Source organism: Clavelina lepadiformis, chromosome 5 (genome assembly GCF_947623445.1).
Source record: "Clavelina lepadiformis chromosome 5, kaClaLepa1.1, whole genome shotgun sequence".
Lineage (NCBI taxonomy): Eukaryota > Metazoa > Chordata > Ascidiacea > Aplousobranchia > Clavelinidae > Clavelina > Clavelina lepadiformis.
This window is the reverse complement of record NC_135244.1, coordinates 10,398,345-10,425,610: the sequence shown is the minus strand read 5'-3', so window position 1 is coordinate 10,425,610 and position 27,266 is coordinate 10,398,345. Positions and strand designations below refer to the sequence as shown.

The following is a 27,266-nucleotide window of genomic DNA, read 5'->3' as shown; positions in this document are numbered from 1 at the left end:
TAAAAGGTTTGGATAAAGTTTGGCCGATTAGTCATATAGCCAATTTACTTATTCTAAAAATTTTGTGTCACAAAAGTAAGGCTCAGAAATGCTGGCAAAAAACAAAAATGGTGACATTGAACTAATGGATGATTTCATGTAAAAGATAAACTACAGTACTTACTGCACATTCTCTGGAAGCAATCCCATATCAGCTTGTAGTTAAAAGTAACTTGACAAGTAATAGCGCTTAGACACGCCACTGCTGCAGATACTACATGAAACCTGTGTGTAAGTATCATCCTCATCATATCTTCCTCGATGGATGCAAGAAATGCTTCAGGAGGATGCTCCATAAGAGGAATAGCAAGCTCAAGGATTCGACAAACACCATGCACGGTAAGCACATCATCCGGCATCTACATGAATAAGATGAAGAACAGTGATAATTTTTTTAATCCCATTATTTCAAAATCTACTCCATGTTACTTATATTTCAGTTAGTGAAGATAATTTTGATTCTATCAATTGTTTTCCTATTGCATTTAACTTGCATGCAGATCGACTTCATTTGGCTTGGCAATGAAATTGTTCTAAAAACTTTACCTCACACTTGGTTGCAAGATATGGCTGAAGAGTCATGACATGTGTTACAAGCAGACGAGGTCGAATTCGAGCAAGCTGAACCATTGTTTGAATAGTTGCAACCAACCTTACTGAGCGATCTTTACTTTGTGAGCTACAAAATAGTATTATATCAATAAACTGAAAAATGAAGACGAAATTTCTGAAAGCTATATAAACTAAAAAAAGCGTACTGTTAAAAAACACTTCATCATAATTTCTTTAAAAAAACCAAATGGTACATTCAAGTTATGTGCACAGCACATACATACAAAATCAAAGACACCTACCTTGTATTAGCAGATACACTGCTATCTTGACTTATTGTATGCTGGTTATATTCTCCTAGAAATTATACTCCGGTAGTTATTAGCTAGTCAAGCATAATTATTTTTACAGTACTTGAACTATACTTGAATGAAAAGCACCTGTTTTATTCAGGCTGATATGCCTACTTACCCTGCTTACTGTTGGGATTTTCAAATATTATGACATGTTGCACAAGGCAATCAACGATTTGTTGACATGAAAGCTCAACGTGTGGATTAGGAATTGGTGTATCTATCAACTGCGAAAATTCATATTATAAAAGTTACATCAAACGTAAGGCAGGACCTACATTTACTTTTCTTTGTTACTAACTTGTTACCAACTTTCGATAAATATAAAGGCTATGTAACTAATTACAAGTCAACATGGTTTACATTTTTAAATAACTGTTCGATCCATTCGTATCCACGTTCCTTGTTTGCTGCAACAATGTCTGTAATTAGAAGAGCTTTCTTCTTCAAAGAAGCAGCATCCTGTGGGTCAACTGGCGTAAACCACATTTTCATGAATACGTCATGAACCAATTTCTGAAACAAGACATGAGAACTGATCGAAAATTACAATCAGAATAAATAGCAAGACAAAGGATACCAGCTGCGAAAACAGGGCTAGAAAACTCTAAACACTATACTATGACAATCTATGCAGTATCAATGAACAAAACTGAAGTACAATTACCTTTATGCCATCTTCATCATTGACCCTTCGAATCATCTTAACACATGCATCAGTCAATTGAGGTAAATCAGGATATTCATGACATAAATCTCGCAATATTCTTATAACCCTCTTCCTGACGCTAACTCCAGTATCCTAAAAGCAAGCAGGATATCGCATAAAGGTGCATCTCAGATTTTCCACATCACATATGTTAGGGATCAGAGATGTACATGTATATTTGATCCATGAAACCAATAACCAAGAAGAATAACCCACCAGTATTCTTGCTGTAAGCATAACATAGTAATGCTTTACTAGATCTGGTTTCAAGATTACAAAACGTCCAATGAGATCAATAGCGGCCTCGCGTACACTTGTTGATCCATCCACCAAGCTTGACTGCACACTTTGCGCTATATCATCCTACAATTGAGATATGCATATTTGTCAAATACAGAAACCTGATTCTAAGTACGTAAAATGTTATGGAAGGTAAACATATTCCAGTAGTGACTAACTCTTTCCATTATAGATGGATCAACCGCAACCACTTCAGCCAAGCACTTTATTGCTCTAGTCCTAAGTGCAACAGCTGATTCTTCACGAACTCGAAGAATGTATGAAAGGTAGGAATCAAATGCCTTTGAAAAAGGCCTGGTTGATGCCAAGTGACGTGAGACAAGAGCAGCATCTTCCACAGTCAAACCAGCAGCCAGTTTATCAGCACTGCAAAATTAGAGCCTTGGGCTAAAATTTATCTCTACCAAGTGTGTACTGTAAACCAGCAATCTAGCATGCTCTATTTTTCCACCATTTGTGAATTTAAAATAGTTTGGAGTTTCCATAAGGGGTATTTTGGGTCAAACCTCAAAATGATGCCATAATAAAAAAATGATTAAATTATTTCATTGAGCCCAAAATACCATGGAGAGAGACTCCAAGACATCTTAAGTTTGAGAATGGTGAAGATATACTGTATTCTAAAATGGATGAACGTAATGTTAAAATGTACTGTATAGTGTATACTATACTTATTACTTAGTATACCATAGTAGATATTTTTTACTGTAATAATAAATAAAGATGAGTGGTGAGTGCAAGCACATCAATGCAATTTAACAATTAGAATAGCGGAAACTAACTTTTTCTGCAGTTCGCTCAGATTAACTGGTTTCTTCACTCCTCCCTGATCACTTGTTTGGCCAGAAACTACAGAAGCTGCAACTGAAGCAGAAGAAGTTAATTCCATAAGTGCATCTTTTTTCCTCTGACATGCCTGAAGCCGTGAACTTTGAGCTTCAATTGAATCATCCACTTTTCCTTGGTCTTGAAGTTGTTGGAATTGTTGGAATTCCAGGGCAACATCTCGTAGCCATTGTCCAATGTAAAAGTTATAGGCAAACTGAAAAAGTCAATGAATGATGGAAGTGTCTCATACACATTATGGTAATATGAACTATCAATTTATTTGTGCTGCAGCATTCAAAATGGTGTATCTTGAGGGATACTGCAACAGGAAGGTGAAAAATGAACTTGGATTACCAGTAGGGATTGGTCAGCATCTGCATTTCGTCTCAGGTAGCCAAGAAGAAGATACTGCAACCGAAGAGTCAAGATTTCTTCTTCTGACTCAGGAAGCTGCTTTTGTTTCTGTAATAAACAAATATCCTTAGGTTATCGCAGTCGATTGAAAATAATGCAAGATGAACGATGTACATAGCATTATTCTGTTAATTTCCATCCGCAGAGGCACTTGGAAAAACTTTTCCTTCATTAATGCATTATAGTTAAACTCTGTACTTCAGTTCCAATTTTTACTACTGTCTAAAGGCTATTGAAATAATGCATTTGAAAATGGCACAACAGGTTCTTCACATAAAACATTTCTTATGGTATAAATCAGTGGTTCCCAAACTTTTTCAGCTTGTGACACACTAGAAAAAGTATAAAACGCTCGCGACACACTAACAAGAGAAAAGAGAAGAAAAAGTTGCTTTAAAAACTTTATTTTCATGTGTTAATGCGATGGATGTGCTTATTGGATGGACATGTGCTTTGTTATCAGCTATTGAAGCAGTTAGAATGCTTTTAAGTCGCATATGTTTGTCTGCATGCCTTATTTTAAATATTTATACAGTTCTTTTCCAAAATTCCAAAAATATTCGCGGCACACCTGAGACTCTGTGTTGACACACTAGTGTGTCGCGGCACACAGTTTGGGAATCACTGACCAGTATAAATACTATAAGACCATACTATCCGTACCAAACATCTTTCTATGCAGTAACTACAGCTGAACACTGAATATTCTGACAACAAAAGCCCTAAAATTCATCAAAACACCTTCTATTTGTTGCTAAAAACTTTCTCTACAAGTAATTACTTTTTGCTTGTTTGACTTCTTTTTCTTTGCTAATGCTTTTGTCCTTTTTCTAGCAGGTTTTGAAACCACATAGTCAACATTCTGAGTCATAAAAAATCTTATTTTGTACAAATAACCAACACAAGATGTATGCAAAAAAACTAGTGCTGTGATTTTAAAATAAGCTAAAACACCATGGATACACATCATAAATCAAATACCAACCAATATTATCACATTACTAAACATAGGGCAACTATATAACTACCATGCAACAAGCTACCTTATTTCCTAAACTAAAACTTAGCTAGAGTTTTGGATTTGTGTTAATATAAGGCCAACCGCAGGAGCCTATAGAGCCTATCTAAAAATATGTTTAAATGTAGCAAATAGCATCTCGTTCTGAAGTTTTAATGTCACCTTTAAGCTCTATAATTATTGCACTGCTATTAATGTAGAAATATTTAAGTATATTATAGTCAGTGGGGTAGCAGTTAGACAGTTACAAGTGTGGGGTAATTAATGAACACAGGCCTCATTGAAAATACAATAGATGACAATCCTTGATATTTTTCTTGAATATAAAAACATCGCTACATCAGCTACAGCTGCAATATCTTTTCTTCTGTTTGAGTTGTTTCTTGTTTGTAATAATTTGTTATAATATAATTTGTAATATTTTTGAAAAGCAGAAATGTTATATTTGTTTTATCAATATTTACAGAAGTCTCCTGCTTTGTTTGTAAATAATAATTCTACAAGATTATCAAAATAGACACCAAGCTGCAATAACCAATTAACTAAACCAATACTTACTTTGCAGTTTTACTACTTAAGCTAATTATATAGGACAGTAATGTATGTTGTTTACCTCCAGAGAATGTTAGTTTAGCCCTTCTTACGATAAGATTTAAACTTGTGGTTGTTGCATTAAATTGCAACTACAAAGTGGTAAGACAAATTAGCAGAGTGAGATATCATACCTGCTAAACAGGTCACAATGATCTATGAGTTTAAACTAGTGAGTTGTGACATATTTTTGGCAATATTTACGCAACCAGTTGATCAAAATCATTTGATCAGTTTATTTAGCTAATTGTGCTCTTCAATATAAGATAAACTTGTCTTTGCACTAGCCACCATTAAAATATTAAAACACACCTCTATATTTACTTGAGGTTCTTTCTCCTGTTTGTCCACCTGTTCAATATGTTCATTATCCTGTTCATTCCCTGCTTCCTCCAGTCTACGAAGAAGACCTTGGACAGTGGAAACATCTGTGCGACTTGTGATTGCGTCTCGTCGCAACTTAGCAGCAACTACTCCAAGATAATCCAGCGATGCAACTCTTAGGGACATCTCAGTTGATTTAGTGCTGAAAGTGTGAACCTACAGCAACAGATTAGTTTATATTTAGAGATGTAAATGCAGTTAAACAACTACTGAATGCAGTGAAGTTGTCAACTTAATACAAAACCAGTAAATACTCACGAGTAATCTTCCAAGCAAGCTTAGTAGCATTTCTGATGCAGGCCACTCGGGTTTATTCACTGTAGCCAAAAGATCATGAACTAGATTTTCAAAAAGTGGTCTGTAATCAATATCTTCATTTTTGCTGGCACATCTGCAATGAATGTCTTTGATAATTCTGATTACATTAAGATATATAGTTGGCATGTATAGATGACAAATCATATATTAACAGTGGTGTACACTGTACACAAGTGTAGTGTACAGAAAAATTATTTATCAGAGTAAAATAATAACAAGAAAGTTTTTAGCAAGAGTGATTTTGGCAGCATCCAGCTCTATGTCTACAATCTACAAAACAAACCACAACTTACTTCTTTAAAAACACAGAAAGAAACGTTTGTGCAGTTTTAACAGCCATTTCATAACTGGTGACAACTTTCAGCTCATCGACCTGACAAACATTAAAAGTCAAACGTTAAATTGTATCAGCAAGCACTACTTCTGTTCTGATGACGTTTTGTATTGCTTTTCTCTATTTTTAAAATTAGAAAAACTGTGACCAGGAACCAACAATTACAAGGTGAACTTCAAAAATGTGCAAAAATCCATAATACATGTCATTCTTTATCAGCCATGTTATGGGAAAATTTTATCTTGGTAAACATTAAAACAATTCTGTAAAACTTTTTATTATTTGTGGCAGTATGTATTGGACTTTTCAAATGACTGAAAATATTTTCACAGCAGAGACTTATTAAAGGGAGCATCTAAAAAGGTTAATGATACTATGAGTACGAGTTGACAAACTGCGAGTGGAATATGGTTTAAAATCTTCAGTCTTGCATTTTCATTTTACATTCAGAATTAAAGGCTGCATCTTACATCAACAGAGAAAGATCATATACAGAAAATATTAAACCAATGAGTGGAATTGAAAGTGATAATTGTACTATGAAATAAAAAAATTCATCCTACTTCATGTTGAATTTTTGCATCCTTAAAAGCGATGTCAGTTTTTTCAGGCTCTGGAAGAGGAATGTGAACGATTGCGTGGATCATTTGAAGAATAAGAGCTGACACCATCTGTATATGTTGCAGTTCTCCACCGGATACTCCTGCGCTTCCTTTTCTACCACTCGTATGGTCCTCTTCATCAGAAGAATCCAGCACTTCATCAGCAAATGTCAGCCTGAATAAATTAAAAGTAAAAGTTATGATGACCTATAACTAGAAGAGAAATATTGCCAATGTGATTGGATAGGCACACAGACATATCTATGTAATACCCAGGGTACCTATAATTTCTAAGGTTTCTTTTGCTGGTGGGTAAGCGGGCAAGCGACTGAAAAATATCTTCAAGGAGAAGTGACCGATGTTTGTCATATCGCGAGAACACTCCTGTTGTCAGTCGAATAGCACTAAGCTGCAGTTCCCTCACATTTTCAACAAAAAACGGCGATATACCAACTGAAGAAATCTAATCAAAAAAGATTTCTGATGAAAGATGGCACTTTTGAGAAAACTGAATATTTTTTATATCAGCAAAGTGCTGGTGTTCTAAATTTGCAAATAAAACTGCAGAAGTAATAAAGCATCATTATTTACAAAAATGTCATTACCTGCAATATCGTTGTATCAGTTAATGGCTGAACCATGACCAATTCTTCCCATAGACTAAGAAGAATGTTTAGTTTGTTATAAAGTTGGAGAATTGCTCTGTTTTTTGTACCTTTGTAATGGGCTCTTTTCATCTTGGTGCTGGCTGTGCTGGTCAACTCTGCAAATCCACAAACAGAATTTATGTATTATAACATATCAATGAGCAAACAGTTAAAAGGCAGTTTGGTATGAAGTCAATGGAGGAATTAGACCAAATACCATAGGAATAAAATCAAATGTCATAGCAATAGCACTAAACCCCTTGGTATCCAAGTCAGTTATTATAGACTTGAATCTATTCCAGCAATACATGTTGCAAACCTACTTTGGCTACGCTCTTCTCTTTGATCTTCAGATGACCATTACAACAACATTCCTCAGCAGTTTAACAATATTGACCATGCTTACCTTTCTGCCCTTTCTTTTTCTGACTTGATGTTCCCTTGTACACAAGATCATACTCTGGATAAATGGTATTATTTAGCTGTTGGCGCAGAAGCTGTGCTGCTCGATCCATGACATCATCAAGATAGACAGCTTTTGGCATGTACTTTGCAGTCATAATATTCATGGCAGTGAGTGCAGCTTCAGTTGCTGAGTTAACCCGATCTAAACGACATTCACGATTCCACTTCTGCTCTTCTGGAGAGTTCCCCTAAAATTTATTACAAAAAACATGACAAGCTGGTTCAGCGAAAGTTTTCTGTTGCTTTCTAAAATTTGAGATAATACTAAGCAATACTTTCTGGTATATATTGCAAAACTACACTTTCGATTCTGCGTGTTATTGAAACATAACATAACAAACTAGGTGGTAAGTATTCTATTCAAGAAATATATTAAAATCCAAACCCGTGTGATACAGTTATTGATACTACTGTACAACTATCTAGACTAGAACATAAATTTAATAAGCTTGCTAATCTTATAAACTAAAAACATTGTTAAAATCTGGTCTAGTTGTTGAAACCTTGGGCTTTAAAGGCTTCAGGTTAACTCCATCTCTCATATTTGGTTCTAGTAGGGTAAGCAGTCTGACCAGGTCTTGTTTGGGCATCTACAACATCAAAATATTCTACAGCAATAGCCAACAGAGCTGTTAATTGCATAACTATAATAACCAGCAACTGTTTAAATTTATGGCTCATTAAAGAAAAAGAAACTATAAAAATGTCAATTTATCTGTATATTAACCTCTGAATAACAGCGATTAATCAAAAAACATCACACAAATTAATTAGGAATCGGAAAAGGATAACCTAAATGATCAAAAAACAGCAGTCAGTGTCTACCTGATGCATAATACCCATGGCTTTGATTTTGGCAGTTTCCCCACTCAGATATTGAAGCTGTGCACGAGAGAGAAGCAAACATTGTGGAATCTTGCCCTCCTTTTGACCACTCTGGGCCTCATTTAAAAGTCTGGGATCAAGTGCATCCATTTCATCAAATATTGTTGCTATCATCGAAGTTAGTCGTTGAAATGAGCCAGCTACATCTTTAAAAGTAAATTTGACCAATAACATATGTATCAACCACATTTTCACTCATTAACTGGGTTTAACTATATACACAACATGCACAAATTAAATCTAAATACCTCCATGCATTATTCTAGATTCTGCTGTTCTTCGTCTCTCTTTCTTCCGAACTTCTTCTTGATGAGATCGTTTCCTTGCAGGAGAGGTAAATTCTTCATCAGATACATCCAAAGAAATTAAGTTGCGTTCAGAAGAGGTGGAAGCAGTTCGTTTTCGTTTTTTACCTGAAATGTATTTTATATTTCAACAATTGCTATTATTTGAAGCATTTCCTTTACTAAAAAGCTAACACTCATTCATACCATCTTTGGGCTTCCAATCTTTTTGCATTCTCTCTCTTCGTTTGAGTTTAATACGATCTGCCATTGATATGTAAGCTCCAAATTCATCCCCAGTTGGCTCAGGTAGCGCTTTTGCAAGCATGATGTTGGATGGAAGAGCACTCGGATCAAGCTTATTTAAAACAACTGATGGCTCATGAAAAGACTTTTTATCTTTGCGAGAAGAAGTTTGTTGGACTTGGAATGGCTTGGGAGGTGGCTTGCGCTCCCTAAATCTCCGCCCTGCAATTAATAAGCTTTTTACTTGAAAGCACAGAAAAAAAACATAATATTTAACTTTTTTATCTAGTCTGCATATTTATTCGTGTTTAAGTCGCATGCCAAAATTCTGCCTCAAAAATTAATTTGAATTATTAAACAAAATTATTTGAACAGATTTCATTTACAAAAACAACATTCAGTATGTGTTAGCCTTATTATGGCTACAATCAATGTCAAACTATTAATGGCACCCCATACATTTTGGTAAAAATGCGACTCATACACGGAAAAATACAGCAATTAAAAATGCGTTTAAGCTTTGTGTAAATTGTCTTTTGGTAAATTGTTTTGTGGTAAATTGTTCATTCAATGATTTTTCCTACTTTTTTATGTGTGTTATATTTATGAATGGTTTAAAGATGCAGGACCTTGTTATACTCATTCTTATTCTGTTTTTTTTAATTGCATAAAATCTTTTATTTTTTATACTTGATAAAAAAAATACTCTGTAGACAAGATACACATTAAAATACATAAAATAACCAATTATCAAACCAGTGTTATCCAATGGGTCAATGACCACCGCAGCATACAATTTTCCATTCATTGGCCACTTAGCCACAACCTGCATTCCAGGCTGCAGTTCAGAAAAGCTTGACACCTCAGTGTCATCGGGATACATTATGTCTTTCAACTTATAGATGTCTGCTTCCTCAGCATCAGCAATAAATTTGACACGCACATGTTCAAAGCCCCCCGTTTGTTTGTGCCCTATGTGTATAAGTTTCACCACAATTAACACAAACTCAGGTAAAACTAGACAACAGCCATTAAAGTGTAACATATCAGCAATATTCGAGTTGAAATAATGACTCTAATCTTTACAACATATGTACTTAACTTGCATATATTTGAAAAAAACTTTGTACAGTTTCTTAACCACAACCATTTTATAACTAATAATACAACATTAAAAGTATAAATATCCATAATATAGACCTTGTGCTTTGAAGTCAACACAAATTTATTTTCAACTCATGCTACAGTATAAAAAGAATAAAACTAAACTGTCAAATGCCTTCCAATCCATGAAACTTAACCTCAACCAAAGATAACATGTCCTCGAATTTATGTCTTAAAAGAGCAGAAATTCTTTCTGCACTTGCGCTGCTATGATAGTTATATTCTATCCCATATCAGTGCATGCAATAAAGCACATTCAACAACCAAGAGCCAAACCACTAACACCAATTCTGAAAATAGCTGTGCCTTTCGTGAATCATGGTTACTGTACCTTCAACTAGCCCAGAGAAATATTGTGCAATAACTGTGTGTGGTGAATTTTACACGGAAAATGACAGTAAAAGATGTCGATATCACTGGCAAGTCTTTGGTACTTTCATGAAATGAAATATGTATGACCTGTAAACTAAATGGTCTATTTAGTACATTAGAGTACAAGTGGTACTGTTTTGTAGAAATACACTGTCCAGTGGATTACGGTACACATTTTCAAAATTCTTTTTGGTTGGAAAATTCGCAAGATGAAATGGCGATGTGTTTTAATGGCTTTAAACAATGATTCTGCCTTATTCTATACAAATATACCACACGTCTATCATTAGCGGAGCTTTACGCAAAATTATGCAAATTAGTAGTATACAAAACTTTGCCTGTTGCTTTATCTTTCTCCTTGGGCACACATCTAACAATAACTGTTTTGTGAGGGTTGTGTTTTGCTTGGACATTGGATTTTCCCATAATTTTCTGACTGCTGAGTTTGGCTGAACCACTTGCACCCGATTTTACAGTTTGCTGCACTTGAAATTTTTCACTTTTCCAAACAGCAACGGGAGTGATTTTAAGAAAACCTTGGTTTCTCAAAATGGCTTCAAATTCTGCTGATCCTTTCCCTGAAGTCCAGTCAATCTTGCTTATTTCTAGACCAAGTGGATCATCTACAATTTGGCCTGCATTTTCAGTCATACTTTGCTAAACCTATTTTGCCTTTAAGATACCTGTAAAACTAAAGATAATGTTTTGATATTTTCTACAGAACACCATCTGAGATCCTTTCCACAAAAGGAACCAACCGTAATAAACATAGCATCATGTAACTATCAAATATCTCAACAGTCTTCCACTTTTTACGCAGTGGTTCTCAAAATGTGTACCACAAGCACATTCCAGCTGTGCCACTAAAGTTTTAAAAATACTTTTGATTATTTACATTTTTTTCACTTACAATTACATAACAAAAAAGGTTGATGTAGCCAGGACCGGTTTTAGGCTAATTAAACAGAATTTTGGAAAATGGGCCTAGCGAAGGGGCCTTGCACACTCACTCAAACAAAAAATGAAGCAATCCTAACTAGCCCTACATTCACAGCATAAAAGTTGTATAGTGCTGCCTCTGTGTATGCTGCATTTACTGCACAATTTTATGTTGATATGATTGTGATGTCAGATATACTATGACATAGTACTTGGCTGACACTGCAGTCGATGGGACTTTAAAGTAAGTTACTATTTTTCTGTTGAATGTATTCTAATCTAAATAAAATTCCATCGCTTTAAAACACTAAAAATCATAAGATGTTACTTGTCAAGAATCAATCTATATTTTATCACAATGAAATAAAAGCAACCTTTATGTTTTCATTTTCAAAAAATCTGGAATGTATAGCAAAACCATTCAAGATTTCATTTGTGGGGCCCGCACAAATGAAAAAAGTTTGAGAACCACTGTTTTAATGGCATAAACCAAAACAGTACAAGCTCTGCATCTTCACTTCATTGTATCTAATAATCACTGCTTTGGCTACTATGTAAATTCACTGCTTTACTACTTGGGTGCCTGTGTTTTTCCAAGCAATAATATCTTGTGCAGAAATCTGTACCTGATACAGAACAAAAAATGTTAGTGAGGTAAGCTAAACTAACTGGGCTAATCAATACTACTAAGCCATATGTCTGAAGATAAGGGAGCATAATTTCAATCAGATTTAAAAAAGCAAACATATATACTGTACAAGTGTACATATTTGATATAGCGAAACTATACTTCAATGGAGTTTGTTTCATGCCAGCCACAGCAACTTACCTTTCTTCTTTGCTTTAGCATTTGATTGTGAAGCACAATATTCATTGGACTGTAAAAAAATAATGATAATTAAAAGAACGTAATACCAGCTTTGTCAATGTATGAGTTGCCACTCAAATGTGGGACCCCAGGATTGTTCTAAGGGTCGCAAATACAGCTTGGTCATAAATAGATAATCAATTATCCTCAGTTATTATAGTAGCTCAATACGAGCAAGGTATCATTGAAAACAAAAAGTTTGCATCAGTACTAAATGCTGAATAGAAACTTACTGTTTATCAAATTAGACACATGACTACTATTCCAAAAAATCTCAGGAAACTCTCAAAAATATGCATTTTTTGCAACTTGCTTGGAACTTCAGAATGTGATACAATTGTGTTGAAACATTTTACAGTCAAATTTTGGTGGAGAAAAAAAAATTGGTTGAAAAATGTCTATCAATCAATTTTAATGTATGCATGAAAGTATTTGTACATAAGCATGAAGCTTAAGTTAGCTTAACAATTAGAAAAATGTTGAAATTAAAAATTAGAAAGCTTACTGATGGCGTGTTCATGTAGTTCACATTCTTGATCGGTTTTGCTGATATCATTTGCTGGTCCGTTGCCTGCTGTGGTGGAAAAGTATTATAGGTTAAGGATTCCCGTTCCAGTGAAACATGAGGTTGCTGTATCTGCAAGGATTCAGTGCTTGCAGATTGAAGCCTAGTTTGCTCATACAGGATCTGAGAAGGTAATGTAATGTGGGCTGACTCTTGCAAGGGAAACTGGGACTTCACTTGCTCAGACACTTTCATTTGAAATGGAGTTTGCTGTGCTACTTCAGATATATTTTGAGATACTCTTGTCAAATCGTGGTCAGATTGAAAAGCTGTCTGTTGTACAACATTTTCCTGATAGCTGCTTTCTCTTTTAATATGGCCAGGATGTTGATGTCCAGGCTGCCGAACAACATTTTGCTGAGGAGGATGCACAGATTGTTGATGATTCTGGGAATATATTGCAGAGTGGGATTCAATAGCCCTGCTCGAATGATTCACCGGTTGATAAAACTGATTGTGGCTCTGCTGTTGTGTTAAAACTGCTTCAGTATATGGAGGAGGCTTGGAAGCAAACTCCATCTGAGATCTCTGGTTTGCATGACCAAAATAAGAGTGATGTGAAGATTTTGATACGTTCCACATATCAGAAGACGAAAACATCTGTTGTTTTTGCGTGGGATGTGATGAGATGTTTGGTGAAAAAGCTGTTCCTTCTTGCTGTGCATTTGAATTGTACTGAGGCATAACTGAAGGTGATCTAAAGTGACCTTGAATTGTTCCCGTCTGGTTCAGGTGAGTGTTCACAGTTGATGAGATAAATTGACTCTGCATCTGAGACTGCTGACCTTGCATTGGAGTAGAATGGAAATTTGGGTTATGGGGCATATAGGGGGTGGCATTATAAGCCGGATTACTATGTGAACCTTGCTGCTGCAAGTGTGGGGGGTTAGTTTGAGGGTACATGGGATTTGACTTATTTGCAGCAGAAGCTGTATGAATCTGAGTGGAATGTTGAGGCTGACTAGGCAAAAACATTGACGAATTAAGGCGCTGTTGCAAAACATCTCGGCTTTCATTTGAGTTGACAAATTCAGAGTTTGGATGCTGCTGTGACAAATTTATTTTGTGTTTATGTTTGTGACGTTTCTCATTCTTGGAATTTCTGCTTTTAGTTGTACTCACATCAGGAGTATTCAGTTGTGATGATGGGTGGTTTTCTTTGAATAGTGCTTTCACCATTGCAGTAGCAGCATCTTCTGCTTGTTTTTGATCCATGCCTGCTGAGGCATCGGACTTAGTTTCTGGCATGGTAAGAGAAGAAACTTTGAAGGATTGTTCTGTAGAAACCTTGTTCCCATCAGTCATGGGTGCTTGCTTAACTCGTGAAAGCTTAAGTTTAATTGGGCCAGCTCCTTCAGGCTTGTTGTCCGAAGATACGATCCCATATTCCATAGAATGTTTACTTGAATGTTTTTCTTTGTGCTTGTGGCCCTTTTTGGTTCGTCTTAAAAAAGAATTCATTCGTTAAGGTTGTGCTTTGAAATGAGCAAAGAGAGGCATAGATATTAAGACATTTACTTACAAACATGCAAAAAATGTGGTTAAAAAGAGTTCTCAAAAGATGATTATATTTCAATTTAACATTTTTGTACGAAAAAAACAAAAGCTTGTAAACACTAGCTGTAAATATTACCTTATCTTTAAGCATATCTTGGGATTTTCTTCCTGCTGCACAGGTGTATTGCATGAGGAATTCACCAGAAGATTAGCTTTCTGATCATAAACCATTGTAGTATTCTCAGCGTGAACGGTCTAAAAAAATCAATGGGTAATCTTGTTATTTCTACAGTAAAATGATTGCAGCAGTGTCTATGCATAGGCACTAGTCATTTGCTTTGCTACAATTTACAGCTGCAATTTTATTAACAGCCATATATCTACCATTGCAAAAGAGCAACCATGGCAAAAAATAATTTTCTTTCACACCTTTTCAACTTGTGGAGGATGTCTTGGTTGTGGTGCAACAGCTTGCACCGGTTTTGAAACAGGCGGACGACTGCTGTTACCTTAAAACATAAAATAGAAAAATTACTGAACCAGCAATTGGTTTCGTTATAATTCACAAAACTTTATATACAGAACATTCAAGCATAGAAAATAAATAAAGGATAACAGATAATTGTTATCATGTTTAAGCGTACTTCAGTGGGAACTACCTTTCTATCAAGGCAAACCAATCTATAGCATGTGTACAAATGTAGCAGTAGTACTGCACAGAAAGGTGTGAAAAAGTAGGGTTTCTCGCACAATGCCAAACAGGCCTAAGAAACACGCACAGAATAGCTGGAAGCACAGAGGTTTCACAAAAGCAGATATATATTTTACCCACCAATTAATTTATTACGAGGGTCAGTCAAAAAGTAATGAGCCTGCTTTAAATTTACCCTATTTATGTTTGAAATTTTTTTCAGAAATTTTGACAATTTATAGTTTAAATAGTTGTTTCAAGGTTTATTGAAAACAATTGTTAAAGCCAATCCATGTTCGTCAGCCATTTTGGAAATGGCCTCATTGTTGGATGCTTGTCATAAGCATAGAGCTGTGATTGAATTTCTTGTTTGGGAAAGAGAACCATAATTAAACATCTTCAAAAGGTTGCAAAATGTGTATGGGGAAATTGCAATAGGCTACAGCACAGCCAAAAAGTGGGTATCCAAGATCAAAGGTGAAGAACAAAAGCCTGTTTTGAGTGATCTCCGGGACAAACCAAGGATTGGCAGACTGTCTCCAGCGGTTAATCTTGGAAACAGTGTTAGGGTCAAGGCACTGATCAGAAAAGACCGTAGAGTCACCATTGATGAAATGGCTGAATTTCTAGGAATACCTCACACCAACTTCAAAATCCGTGAAGTCATCAGTTCTTTTGGCTGAACAACCATCAACCACCCAGCATACTCACCTGATCTGGCGCCATCTGACTATCATCTTTTTGGACCTTTAAAAGAAGGAGTTAGGGGCCAGCACTTTTCTGATGGGGAAGAAGTCAAGCAAGCTGTAAAAAACTGGTTGAAAACGCAGTCTGCTGAATTTTACGAGGCTGGCAAACATGTCCTTGTTCATCGATGGACAGTCGGCGTCAAGAAAAAGGGAGATTACATTGAAAAGTAGTTCTGAAATCCCTAATTTCGAAACTATATATCTATGTGCATATTGTGTTTTACTACAACAAATAAAGCTAGATGAGAAATGGGCTCATTACTTTTTGTTTGACCCTCGTAAAAAAAGTTCTAATATTGCAATGTTTCTCAACCTTTTCAAACCATGACCCCAAACTTTAGGCATAAAAACATTGGCATCCCACTTCAGCACAATGTGTGTTTAACGTTTCTCAAGTAAGCTATCATTGCTCATGACTTATTATGAGTCTTAACTTGAACAACGAAATCTTACTTTTTGAAACTCAATTTTAAGACGCTAAATCCAATTTTAAGACATTGTGGAATTCTAAGCAATTTTGAAATGGCAAATAGCGTAATTTGTTAAGTCTAAATACCCACATAAACCACTTGGCAACCCAATTTTGGGTACGGCCTGGGGGTTGAAAAGCATTGTGATATGGTTTTGATTATGAAGCACCAGACACCTTGCCTTGTACAATTACGCTGTATTAACAAAATACCATGCATAGCATGTTTATGGTACCTTGGTAAAGTGACTGCATCCTTGTGCCTGCTACAGGTTCAGCAACCGGTGGATAAGCTGATATGGAAACACTGAAACACGTATCATATGTACAACGTTTTAATTAGATCAAAGTTATCAATAACCTAGTAACATACTTCAAGGAAGATGTATTAAAATAACCATTCAAGGATTTTACTGGCTAAATTAAGATCTCTGACTGCCAAGATACTCAATTTATGAGCTGAAACTCACCTTGTACTGGGATTTTGTGTCATTGGGTTAAACAAAGCTACATGAGGAAGGTTAGGGTTCAAATTGGGCTGCATCTGTAACAACGTACAGAATTTGTGCAACAATCAAAAAATATATTACCAGTATATACAAAGACAATACATGATAACGATATGCAAAATTTAAAAGGATTTGAATATGTAAAAATGCAAGCAATAAATTTCGGAATGTAGGCGACTCCAAAATAGCTATGTTCATTTTACTTTAAACAAAGTGAAGCAAGAAAATCAAGGGTGAACTTCTCGTATTGCTGGTGAATAAAAGAAATTATTCGATTTTAAGCTAATAAGAAATCATAAAAATTCTTGCAACGAAACCACTATTTTGGAGTCTTTCACACAACCAAACACTTGAACGTTTTACTGTTAACTTCTTGTTTTATGCAAAGTGAAAAAATTCATTCAGTTCTGTTTGCAAGATGTGGATTCGTAAAAATAACCACAGGAGTCAATATTCAAATTTATTTTCAATCAACTGCACCACCCTACTATCAACAACTGGAATAGAAAAAGTAAAAAAAGTGGTATTTTATTGAAGCTAATCAAAATTTCATCAAATTTTTAAGCAATATGTACACTAACTACATTTTTGTTGGTGTATACATCTGATGTGCGAGGAAAGACACCAGGTAAGAGAGGAGATGCACCAACTCGTTCACGATTACTGGAATCATGTTGACTAAGAAATATAAAATGACTATTGTAACATCAATTTTTTTTATGACGTACAATGACAAAATTAAACTATTTAAAATATAAACCTACATAAGATCTGAAGGATTAGAAGCAAAAGCATCTACAATATGAGAAACTAATGCAGCATCTGGGGTGTTTAAAATTCTGCTGGCTGCATCAAGATGATGGGGTGTTTGTGTTGTGTGTGGCAATTCTTCAATCACTGCAAAAAATCCAACATACAACTTTCTGGAGAATAATAGTAAGTATGATATCATAACGTAATAAGAAACTCTCTTTTAAATTTTTTCCCCAAAGCAGTAATACTGTAACTCCAAAAAGATGATATTATGATAACCAATTTCCCTAACAGTATCATACATATATATAATAGTTGTTTTCACAAGAGAATACATAGAAGATTCAATAAATTAATGAAAAACTGTCTGATTTTGTAACATTTTGTTAACAAGGCATATAATAAAATACAGTATACTTATGTCATTTCGTATACTGCAAAGTTACGCAACACGCAGCATCCTGAACTGTGTGTCTAGGGTTAATTTTGAATATAACAGATATTGCATATAACAGAATAATTTCGCTGGTCTCGACTAAACTGTTATATGAGGTCCACTATGTGTATACTAACTTACTAAGTTTCCTGTTTCATTATTGTAATAGTTTATTATTTAACATGTCAAGTTGGTGCAAGAGTATGCTAATAAATACCATATTGCACCAGTATATATTTGTATTCTTTTAAAACTCTGGCCAACAGCTTGATATTTTCAAAAATGGTCACTCACACAGCACTGGCTGATTCTCCTACTCATTCTCCGACTGATTACCAAAATATTGCATGTACTTCTTTAAGTATAATCCGCTCTTTCTTATAGGATCTCGATATAATAAATGCACCATCGGTCATCAAATACTTTTAGAGCAGGTGGCAGTGAAAACAATCATGTATGATTGACAATAAGGCATACTGAGTCTCGTTGTTGGATGTTGAGGCGTAAATTGGGAGAAATGACAGGTAAATTAAGATTAATTACATAAGTTTGCACAAAATTTCAAAGCTGTATATCATACTATTTCAAATTTAGTCTTCAAGTAGATTTTATACGCTCTTGTATGTAAGCCACAAATTGGACGAATGAACTAAATATACATATACAATGTATAAAAAAATAAGTGAAGAAATTATATATACACTACAATTTAGAATTCAGTATGTACATATATATATACCGTAAGTTATTTCACAAAAACATTAAAATTGGCTTCCTCTTCATTTTAGTGATGTTTTTACTTATTCAATATGTTTTGTAATAGACTTTATGGAGTGCGGGCGAGCACGTGCAAGTCCTAGACTTTGCCAAGGTTTTGCGTTTTTTTGTAATCCTAAGACGCGTTAAAACACTCAAAGTTTCTCTAAATTAAATTTTTAATAATCTCTGACTGGTTTCTTATCGTGTTAATGTAAGCACACAGTTTTATTTCTTGAAATCGTTTTGTAGCCTATAGCCCTATAAAGAAGTATAAAGACCTGTTAAAGCATTAACTATTCGTACATTTTTACTTAATAAAATCAAGTGGAAATGGGTTTTAAGCATAACAAAATTGGTTTGTTTTTGGCAAAATCTGCAGTGTAAGAAGTTTTTGTTCATTAATGGACACTTTAACAGCGTCCTTCCCGCTTTACAACAAACTGCGTGTCTTTGTTTTAAACCCTGCAACTTGCAGCGCATTCTGGGTGAGGAGCGTGAGCTTGAGGTTTAAACCTTATTTTGTATCTATTGTTTATTTCTTGTTATTTTGAACAAAGTATTGTTGTTTCAAAGTAATAAAATATATTATTTCATTCAACGTTGAATATATGGGATTAGCAGACACACATTTTTGTTTTGTGAAAGCGATATTTAAGCCTATATTGCAAGGGGTGTGTTGGCTCGATCTGTTCTCATAGGTAGGGTCATTTACCATTGTTGTGTCGGGTGTCCGCATGAAAATATTTTAATTACGTTGAGCGTTTTCAATCGTCAACAATGTACGTTCTTAATGCATATATACTTTGCTTTGATTGGGTGGTTGTATTCGTCTATAAAAAACTGTTGTAGTACCAATTTTCCAAACAAAGAACAGTATGACTTATATCCTCAAAATTCTCTAATTTGTTTTCTAAAGAAGTGTTTACACTTTTCGTATATCTAATCTAAGCAACGTGGAACATCTTACGATTACATTTTTACGCCGTTTGAAAGGAACATTTAGAGTAACTTTAGCATTTACTTAATCGCAAAACTTGACATGATCTGCTTTGCGAATGGGGTGAGTTACTAACGTGACGTCACGACAGAATGTGATGACGTCACACTGCATGTCCAGTTATTTTACTAAGCTGGCGCCTATGTATGTGCATAATATTCGGATTCATGTTCTATTCACAGAATTTCACACATGTTACTGTTAGAGATTACATTGGGTCTTCGCCAGGCATTTGTTCAATTATACTAACCAGTAAATTATCGTATATGCCAGTATATCTACCCACTTTTGGGCGCATCCAAACTACTGTATCTTAAAAAAATTAGCAGTGAAGCTTATACGCCGAGTACAAAATGTTATATAGATCAACCAAAAAAAATTTCGCTCTGACCGCATCAAATCATTACTGCCAATATAACCGACTTGCGCTCTTCCTTAACCAATGTTAAATAAACAATGCATTAAGACAGTTCTCTACTGCAACTAAGGTATCACGCTTACACCTTTCCACATGATTCACTTGGCCGTTCTAGTTGTGATTACTTGAGAGTAAAGCAGATAATATTAATTTTTTATTATTTATATATACAAAAGTGCACAAATGCATAACATCCGTTCAAATTCATTTAACAATGTAACAAAAAATAAGTTGTTGTTGCAAAAGGTCAGCCAAACAGGCAATTTTGAAGGAAGTTGTGTTACCTTGACAATAATTATATTATAGAGTAAGACTTCATGGGGTGAGGTGCAATTCTTTTATTGTCGCCAAAGGCAAAACCGTGGCATGGGTTTACATGTGAGCACAGGTTAAAAGTAATATTCTGGACCCAAAAACCGGTAGTAAGATTATATCCCAGGTGGGCATAACCTCTATATCCCAGCATATATATATGATAGTTTACAACAACGTTTTTGTTTTTCTGATCCCTGAATGAACTCTACATCTTAATAATGTTTTAATAGCTACAGGTAAATCAAATAAAGAGGTAATACAAACAAAATTACCGTAAAGAAGGAAAATATGACCACACAAACGACTAAAATATCTGTAAATTGCAGTATAAAATAAGGTTGAGAGTTCAAAGCATTCTATAGATCACTGGAGTTGTCAGTAAATATCAACAACTAAACATGTTATTTTCTACTTTGTATGACCCTATACAATGTTAATCAGATTTTTCCAAACAGTTATAACTACTAACTAGGTTATGCATATTCATGTAATTAGTTTTGGTATCACTTTAACATAGTTCAAACATACAAGGTGGTAGATAAAATTAAGAGCTGACTAGTTAGATATTCGATTTGCAAAATATGATTCAAATAAAAGAAGTCAAGAGTCAGTGGTCGAGGAGTTAGGATTAAAGTCAAATGTTCTGTGTGCCAACTCAACAGCCTTGATATAAATAAGCATTTAAAAAGTCTCTATCTTTGCTATATCTGACAATACAATAAGTAGAAGTACTTACAATCAGTTATTCCAGGAATTGGGTATGGCGGAATACCAGATGGTATCTTACTTACGTCGCTGTTAAAATTCATTCCAGGAATGTTTCAAATCAATTACAACATAAACGGATTACATATATCTGCCTACGAACGATCGACAACTATGTTACACTCAACCTAGAAACTCTGAAAAGTGAAAACTGCAGTTAATAAAACTGCCAAAATGCTGTTTTAAAGAATTTAAGGATGTATTAAGTCGAATCGAGGCCAAGTCCTCGCCCTGACATTGCGATAATTTCTAATACTCGTATTCTGTGGGTATATCATTATTCACATCGAGTTTCTCAGTTACCAATATTTCAGTCTGATTATTCCCACACCTATTCAGTAAATTCTGGATTTCTCGAGTTTTAACCAAACCTTAAGCATACCCTTAGTTGTATTTAATGATCTGTGCAACTGATAATACAATTTATGCCATTGCAAAATTAACGTCGGGAAGATGTTTACAGCTTCTTCAATGATGAAGCATTTGCTTTCTGCTCCTGTGTTGTGCTTAAGTTGATTATGTAGCTTGACAATTGCGCTTGGATTACATAACATTGGTTGTTAACATAAACTAATTAAATATGAAAACAAAAAACTGTTGCTTCGAGTTCAGCAATTAGGTTAAACAAAATGTTTGGTCACTCTAATATATCTATTCTGGAATATTAGATGTTATGGTATCAAGTTCTGGCAAAATTTCAAGAATTTGCATTTAGAAAAGGCCAAGTTTCAGCCCTTTATATATAGTTGAAGGTGAGTACCACTTAATGTTGCTGCTCAATAAGTGTCTACAAAGTTGTCAAGTCGATGGTGGCTGAACCTTGTTAATCCAGTTTATAGTAAAATAAAAAAACAAGATAAAAGGTGGCAGTGTGAGATTAACTTTATTTTTGATTCTTTTACACAAGCTTTCGCAAGTATAAGCTTGCTTCTTCTGGTGTACTAAGAGATGGCCTTGTGACGATTACGTCACGAGTCACGAGTTGTTTTGAGATGTTTGGAATTTAATTTGGGATCTTGTAATTCAGTGTTTACCAGACTTGAGTTTTCCTTAATGACGTCAGATAATTTCCTCGCTTGAACTGGTGTGTCACATATAAATACTGATGTAATATTTTCAATCTTCCCTTTTCGTGTGATCGATTTCACTGGTTACTACAGCGCTATGTAACATTCAGTAAGCTTTGCCCGAAGGTGAAAACCTTTGTGTTATAATAAATAAAATGGGAACTTTATAATTTAGTAATTTGTATAGACAGAATCAAGCAACTAACAGCATAGTCACGCAAATTTGAGAAATGAGAACTCATCCATCGAAGCAGAAGTAAAACAAGTTATCAACCATCAATCGTCCTCGCTCATATTCTAACAATAACCGCCAGCATACGCGGTCTTTATGACAGATAAGTTCGTTGTGTAATACTTCACACGAGTAGTGCACAAGCGAATATCTTTTTGTCATAGCCTAAAAGGTGTCCTGAGAGATGATCAATAACTGCATTCAGTGTGCATATAAATCACACCAGTGTACCATGAAGTGCACTAATTCGTCACAAAACAGCATCAAACAAGGAAACTGGTTAAATCCAGATAATTTGGTCCAAAGTTGCATTTATATGAATCAACATACCAGACTGCAGAGTTGGCAATTTCCATTAAGATCACGGGTGTGCAAAAGAAAAATTCCATTGCACAAGGAAGCAGCATGTGCACTGCGAGTCGTAACCCAAGGCTGAAAAATTAAGTGTATCCTTTTTTTGGAGACATCAGTGTGTCCTGGCGTGTAATGCCATTGCAATAAAAGTTTGTTTATTTATGATAAATCGGCATAAAAATGAAAAAGTTTCATGTGAACGTTGATTAATCTCGCTTGTGCAGGTGTCACACTTTCTATACTATAGTACTATGGTAAATCGCCCTTTTCATTTGTATCAGAAAGGTGATTGTGTCAATTCCGCATTTTTTCTTGGAGCCACTTCACACATAACATTGTTTTTCATTGTTTTCGTGTTCACGTCAAACGTTTCATATAAACAGATTTTGGGTCTCTTTTACTTTTGCACACCTATAGGCCTATCAGGATCAAATATTGATGAATTATTATGTCATAATTTCTTGTCTATTACCTTTACCTCACAACTCCTTTCCATTCAGGGCTTTGAGCTGGAGTGCAAAAGTAGGGTCTAGGGCCTAGGCCTAGTATACAAATGCACAACCACAGGATGCCTTAGTATGCTTGACCCCAACTACTCAAATTGTGACGTTATCTGGTTGTGCACTTGTATACTAGACCCAGAAAGTATAAGAGACGCGAAATTTTTATTGTTTGATCTTCAAAATTTGCTAACAAGTTTCTAGTAGGCTATAAGCCTATAGGCTAGCTTATATGGCGGATACTTTTAACACTGTAACACGTTTTCTCTTTAAAAGTGGAGGGGTCGTGCCCTACCAGTACTAAAAGCGGCGGTATGTAGGCTACATAATGTAGCCTAGCCTAAGCCTAAGCCTACCAAACTTCATTTATTGAACACATCAAGCTTATCCAATCAACCAATCCTGCAGTCACTATAAAGAAAAATATTTTAGACATCTTATAACAGTTGAACCAGTTCCATGTTATCCCACCATAATCATGCATAATCGCCACCGATCGAAAAAAAATTACTTCTACAGAAAAGTAGGAGTGTTCTTTTGACCTACTGAAGTTTTGAGAAGTCCAGAATAGAGTGTAAAACGTCATAGGTTAAAGTCACTGAAGAAATAAAAGGCGGCAAAAGCATCCTAGAAGGTACGGTGGTTACGTCGCATCAATTTTGTAGGCTATAGCATTGCATCGACCATCCGCTCATCTGAATTATGATGTAGGAACCAATAAACGTTTGTACACTGAAAATACTGCTATTAAACGGTCGAAAAACAAAGCGAAGTGGCCATGCAATTATTGCAAAATAATTGAAAACAATTCCTATTATAACAGTTAGGTCACATAAGCCTATGACACTCTATGAGTCCATGAAGAATGTTCAATCTTCCTTCCGGTGTGATACAGCAATGGAAAGGCTCGAGACAAGATTCTGCCAAAAGTAGGTTATAGTTTAGAGAAGTGCACTGATGAGTCCGGCAATGTGTCACAACCCATTATCTCTGCCTCTCAAGTTTTCATAATATTTTCGGTAATGTGCATGCCATTTGCCTATAAACCTACCAGGTATGTTAAACCGAAAGGAAATTTAATTTGCCACTGCTGGCAAGGGCAAAATTGAAAAAAATGATTTTACAGAAGAAAAATCATTCCTTTATAAGAAAAACGTAGGCTGTAGAGGCCTCTTTTTTCAAAGCTAAGAATCCTTTCCCGTCTTCTCCGCTACGGAACTACTTCCGTAAATTCCAGTTGCGTCAGTTTTTTAATTAAAAACGCGTGGATAGTCCAGCTTTGATTAAACTTTGATATAAAGCAATTTAATTTCTTGATAATTTAACAAACCTAAAACATTTCGTTTAAAGCAAGTTCATGCTTTCAGGGTCGGCCTTAGGCCAACGCGAGTGATGCAAATGCACTGGGCCTGGGCCCTGCGCTTCTTAGCAGTAGCACCAAAACAAAAGTAACAATTTAGCTTTCATTTTGCGCAAATCACAGTGTTATTTATCAATTTGGTCTCGAAAGAGAACGTCTTGGTGAAAATATATCACGATGAAAAGCTTTGATGGGAACCAATATGCAAAGAGTTAGTATAGGCCTTGACTATTTGGTTGCGTTTAATATTATTACATTATACTTATTTAAAATCGACAAGGGGACTCGCCAACAGTTGTTGCATTTGCCCCCGCGCTTACTAAGGCCGGCCCTGTATGCTTTGTTGTTGCAACATACTACAAATTTAACGTTGTCGATCTATAGCTAATGATATTCGAAAATGTGTTTGCCGTCTTGTGAAGTATGTCCGTCTATCCGCAACATACTTGAATGAGCAGTGATCAAACATACGTCTGGCCAATGACATACAGTATAATACCTGGTCTGGCTAAAGATTAGATTACTAGGAATATTTGTTCTACTAATAATAATTGTAGGCCTATTGTTTATTTCTTGCCATTGATTGTGGGTAGCGAAAACGATGGTGCTAGCCTCGATCGTTGTAGAATGGTTTAACAAGAAGTGCGCTCACAAACAATCAAACAACGGGAAAAAGCGGCAAAGCCCGGAGGGCTTTAAAGCGTACAATTTTTTTATTTACGGTTGTGCTACAACGATGGAAGGTTTGCACGGCCACCAAACCCAGAATGCGTTTATATTAAAATTAAACGAAACTAAAGTAAACCAGAAAACAAGCAAGTTACGAATATTCCACTAAAAGCAATAAATGCAGGGAAACGTCGAGAGCAAGATTAGGAGTTGTTATTGTGCATGTTGTAAGGTAAAAATAAAACCCCACCAAAGGAAACGTCATCCCAGGGATCAATAGTAATCTTTGGTGTGCAACCGTGTATGGTAACTTTGTAATGTCATCCATGCAGTTACAGTCACACAAAAGTCCTGGGTATTAAACTATGTAGCTTATCTAACCATGAGGTTTTAATTTCAAACATTGTCTCGAAGCTTCTTTAGCTGTAAGTTATTTGCTGGATGAAATACTCGCTATAACTGGAAACAAAAAACTGCATGCCAATTTTTTGCTGAAGTAGCAGAACACACGTAATTAAAAATACTAGCTTATGTTAAATCAGCCATAAAAGACCAAATCATGCAATGAAAAGGTTGGAAGTTTGATAACATAGGTTATTATAATAAACAGTTTTCATTTTTTAAAGGCTGCTACTATATCACTGAAAAAAAAAGTGCGTTCGAAGCTATTTTTTACTAGCTTAATCTCACGTAAATGTTGTAATACAGCAATCTAAACCTATCCTACATCTACCTTCTAACCTAATTTTAACTTCAGTAAAACCTTAAATAACTAAAATCAACTTTTTACATAGCCTACCTATTCTTGTAACCTAACTGCCTGTCTTCAATTGCCTGACCTACTTTCGGTGAGATGTTCACTCTCTTTTTTAAATATTGAAAATGTACAAAAATGATTATGAAAGAAAAATGCATGAAATCTCATTTATCAAACAACACAACCCCATTTTTAATACACAGGCATTAGAAAACTGAATATCGTCCTTAGAAAAGATATTTGCAGAACTTTATAAATTCATTAAAACTACGACTTATAGGTTATTGTTTGTCTCGAGGCCTAATGTGAAGGACTGAAGGCTGTAATAATGTTGTTTGTGTTTCCTGCGTCATACTTGCCAGACTTCATTGTCTAACTACCAAAGTCAATCTAATGTCATAGGCCTGCTGTTTTTTTGTTTCGCTCATCGTTTTTCGTAAAATCAATTTTGAAGTTTATTGTTCTTTGTAAAGGAGCTACCCTTTCTTCCCATCATTTCTTGGAAGTAGGCCCATAGTGTTTTAAATTTAATTCATTTTTTGCTCTGATGATGGACTGAAGTTTGTCCAAAACATGTTAATTAATTCGTTTTAGAAATATATATGTTCATTTCACTCCATTGTGGGCATTAGAGGATTTTGTATCGCAAACAACAAATTCAGTTGTCCAAAAACCATTCTCGTATACCAGTGGTTCTTAAACTGGGGGGCGCGCCCCCCTTGGGGGGCGTGTAACATTCATAAGGGGGGCGCGAGAGATGACAAACTGTCTATTATATGAGCTATGTCTAAACATGGTTTCTTGACTTTCACTATAGGTTCATTTTTACTAAAATTTTGAAGTGTGTCACCATGGCAATTGTATTTTTTGAAATTTGGATTCTGAAATACATCAATTGTTACGTCATAATATTTGCTGTTTCTCCGCATTGAAGCGTATTGTTTTCGTTTACTCATTCACGCACTCCTAGCTCGACTAATTGTTCTCTTGTGTTCTCTTTTTGTGGTGACCTGTTTTTTCTCACAACGGGGGGGCGGCGTAACAAGAAAAACTTTTACAAATGTATCACTTGTAGAAATACTTAATTTACAC

The 27,266-nt window shown here is 35.2% G+C and overlaps 1 protein-coding gene across 5 annotated transcripts in view; it reads right to left on the bottom strand.

Annotated features, from left to right (window-relative positions):
- LOC143458637 (nipped-B-like protein A) overlaps positions 1–21,368 on the bottom strand; it is a 28,681-nt gene extending 7,313 nt beyond the window's left edge. Inside the window, exons 1-33 of one of the 5 annotated variants that reach the window (XM_076955466.1) lie at positions 21,207–21,368; positions 17,557–17,689; positions 17,374–17,470; positions 16,754–16,827; positions 16,520–16,590; positions 14,804–14,883; positions 14,511–14,629; positions 14,000–14,321; positions 12,818–13,924; positions 12,274–12,322; positions 9,726–9,941; positions 8,931–9,191; positions 8,688–8,852; positions 8,380–8,585; positions 8,058–8,144; positions 7,496–7,742; positions 7,048–7,205; positions 6,724–6,905; positions 6,404–6,617; positions 5,800–5,879; positions 5,447–5,579; positions 5,117–5,344; positions 3,977–4,057; positions 3,136–3,243; positions 2,736–2,995; positions 2,112–2,319; positions 1,870–2,016; positions 1,612–1,746; positions 1,308–1,460; positions 1,063–1,171; positions 894–948; positions 586–718; positions 164–398 (exon numbers count right to left, since the gene is read on the bottom strand). In XM_076955466.1, coding sequence (XP_076811581.1) covers positions 164–398; positions 586–718; positions 894–948; positions 1,063–1,171; positions 1,308–1,460; positions 1,612–1,746; positions 1,870–2,016; positions 2,112–2,319; positions 2,736–2,995; positions 3,136–3,243; positions 3,977–4,057; positions 5,117–5,344; positions 5,447–5,579; positions 5,800–5,879; positions 6,404–6,617; positions 6,724–6,905; positions 7,048–7,205; positions 7,496–7,742; positions 8,058–8,144; positions 8,380–8,585; positions 8,688–8,852; positions 8,931–9,191; positions 9,726–9,941; positions 12,274–12,322; positions 12,818–13,924; positions 14,000–14,321; positions 14,511–14,629; positions 14,804–14,883; positions 16,520–16,590; positions 16,754–16,827; positions 17,374–17,470; positions 17,557–17,689; positions 21,207–21,279 — 5,926 coding nt within the window. In that variant the 5' untranslated portion in view covers positions 21,280–21,368. Of the gene's footprint in view, positions 1–163; positions 399–585; positions 719–893; positions 949–1,062; positions 1,172–1,307; positions 1,461–1,611; positions 1,747–1,869; positions 2,017–2,111; positions 2,320–2,735; positions 2,996–3,135; positions 3,244–3,976; positions 4,058–5,116; positions 5,345–5,446; positions 5,580–5,799; positions 5,880–6,403; positions 6,618–6,723; positions 6,906–7,047; positions 7,206–7,495; positions 7,743–8,057; positions 8,145–8,379; positions 8,586–8,687; positions 8,853–8,930; positions 9,192–9,725; positions 9,942–12,273; positions 12,323–12,817; positions 14,322–14,510; positions 14,630–14,803; positions 14,884–16,519; positions 16,591–16,753; positions 16,828–17,373; positions 17,471–17,556; positions 17,690–21,206 lie in introns of all 5 variants that reach the window. The other 4 variants (XM_076955463.1, XM_076955464.1, XM_076955467.1 and 1 more) reach the window with 4 other exon arrangements.
- Positions 21,369–27,266: the final 5,898 nt, after the last annotated feature.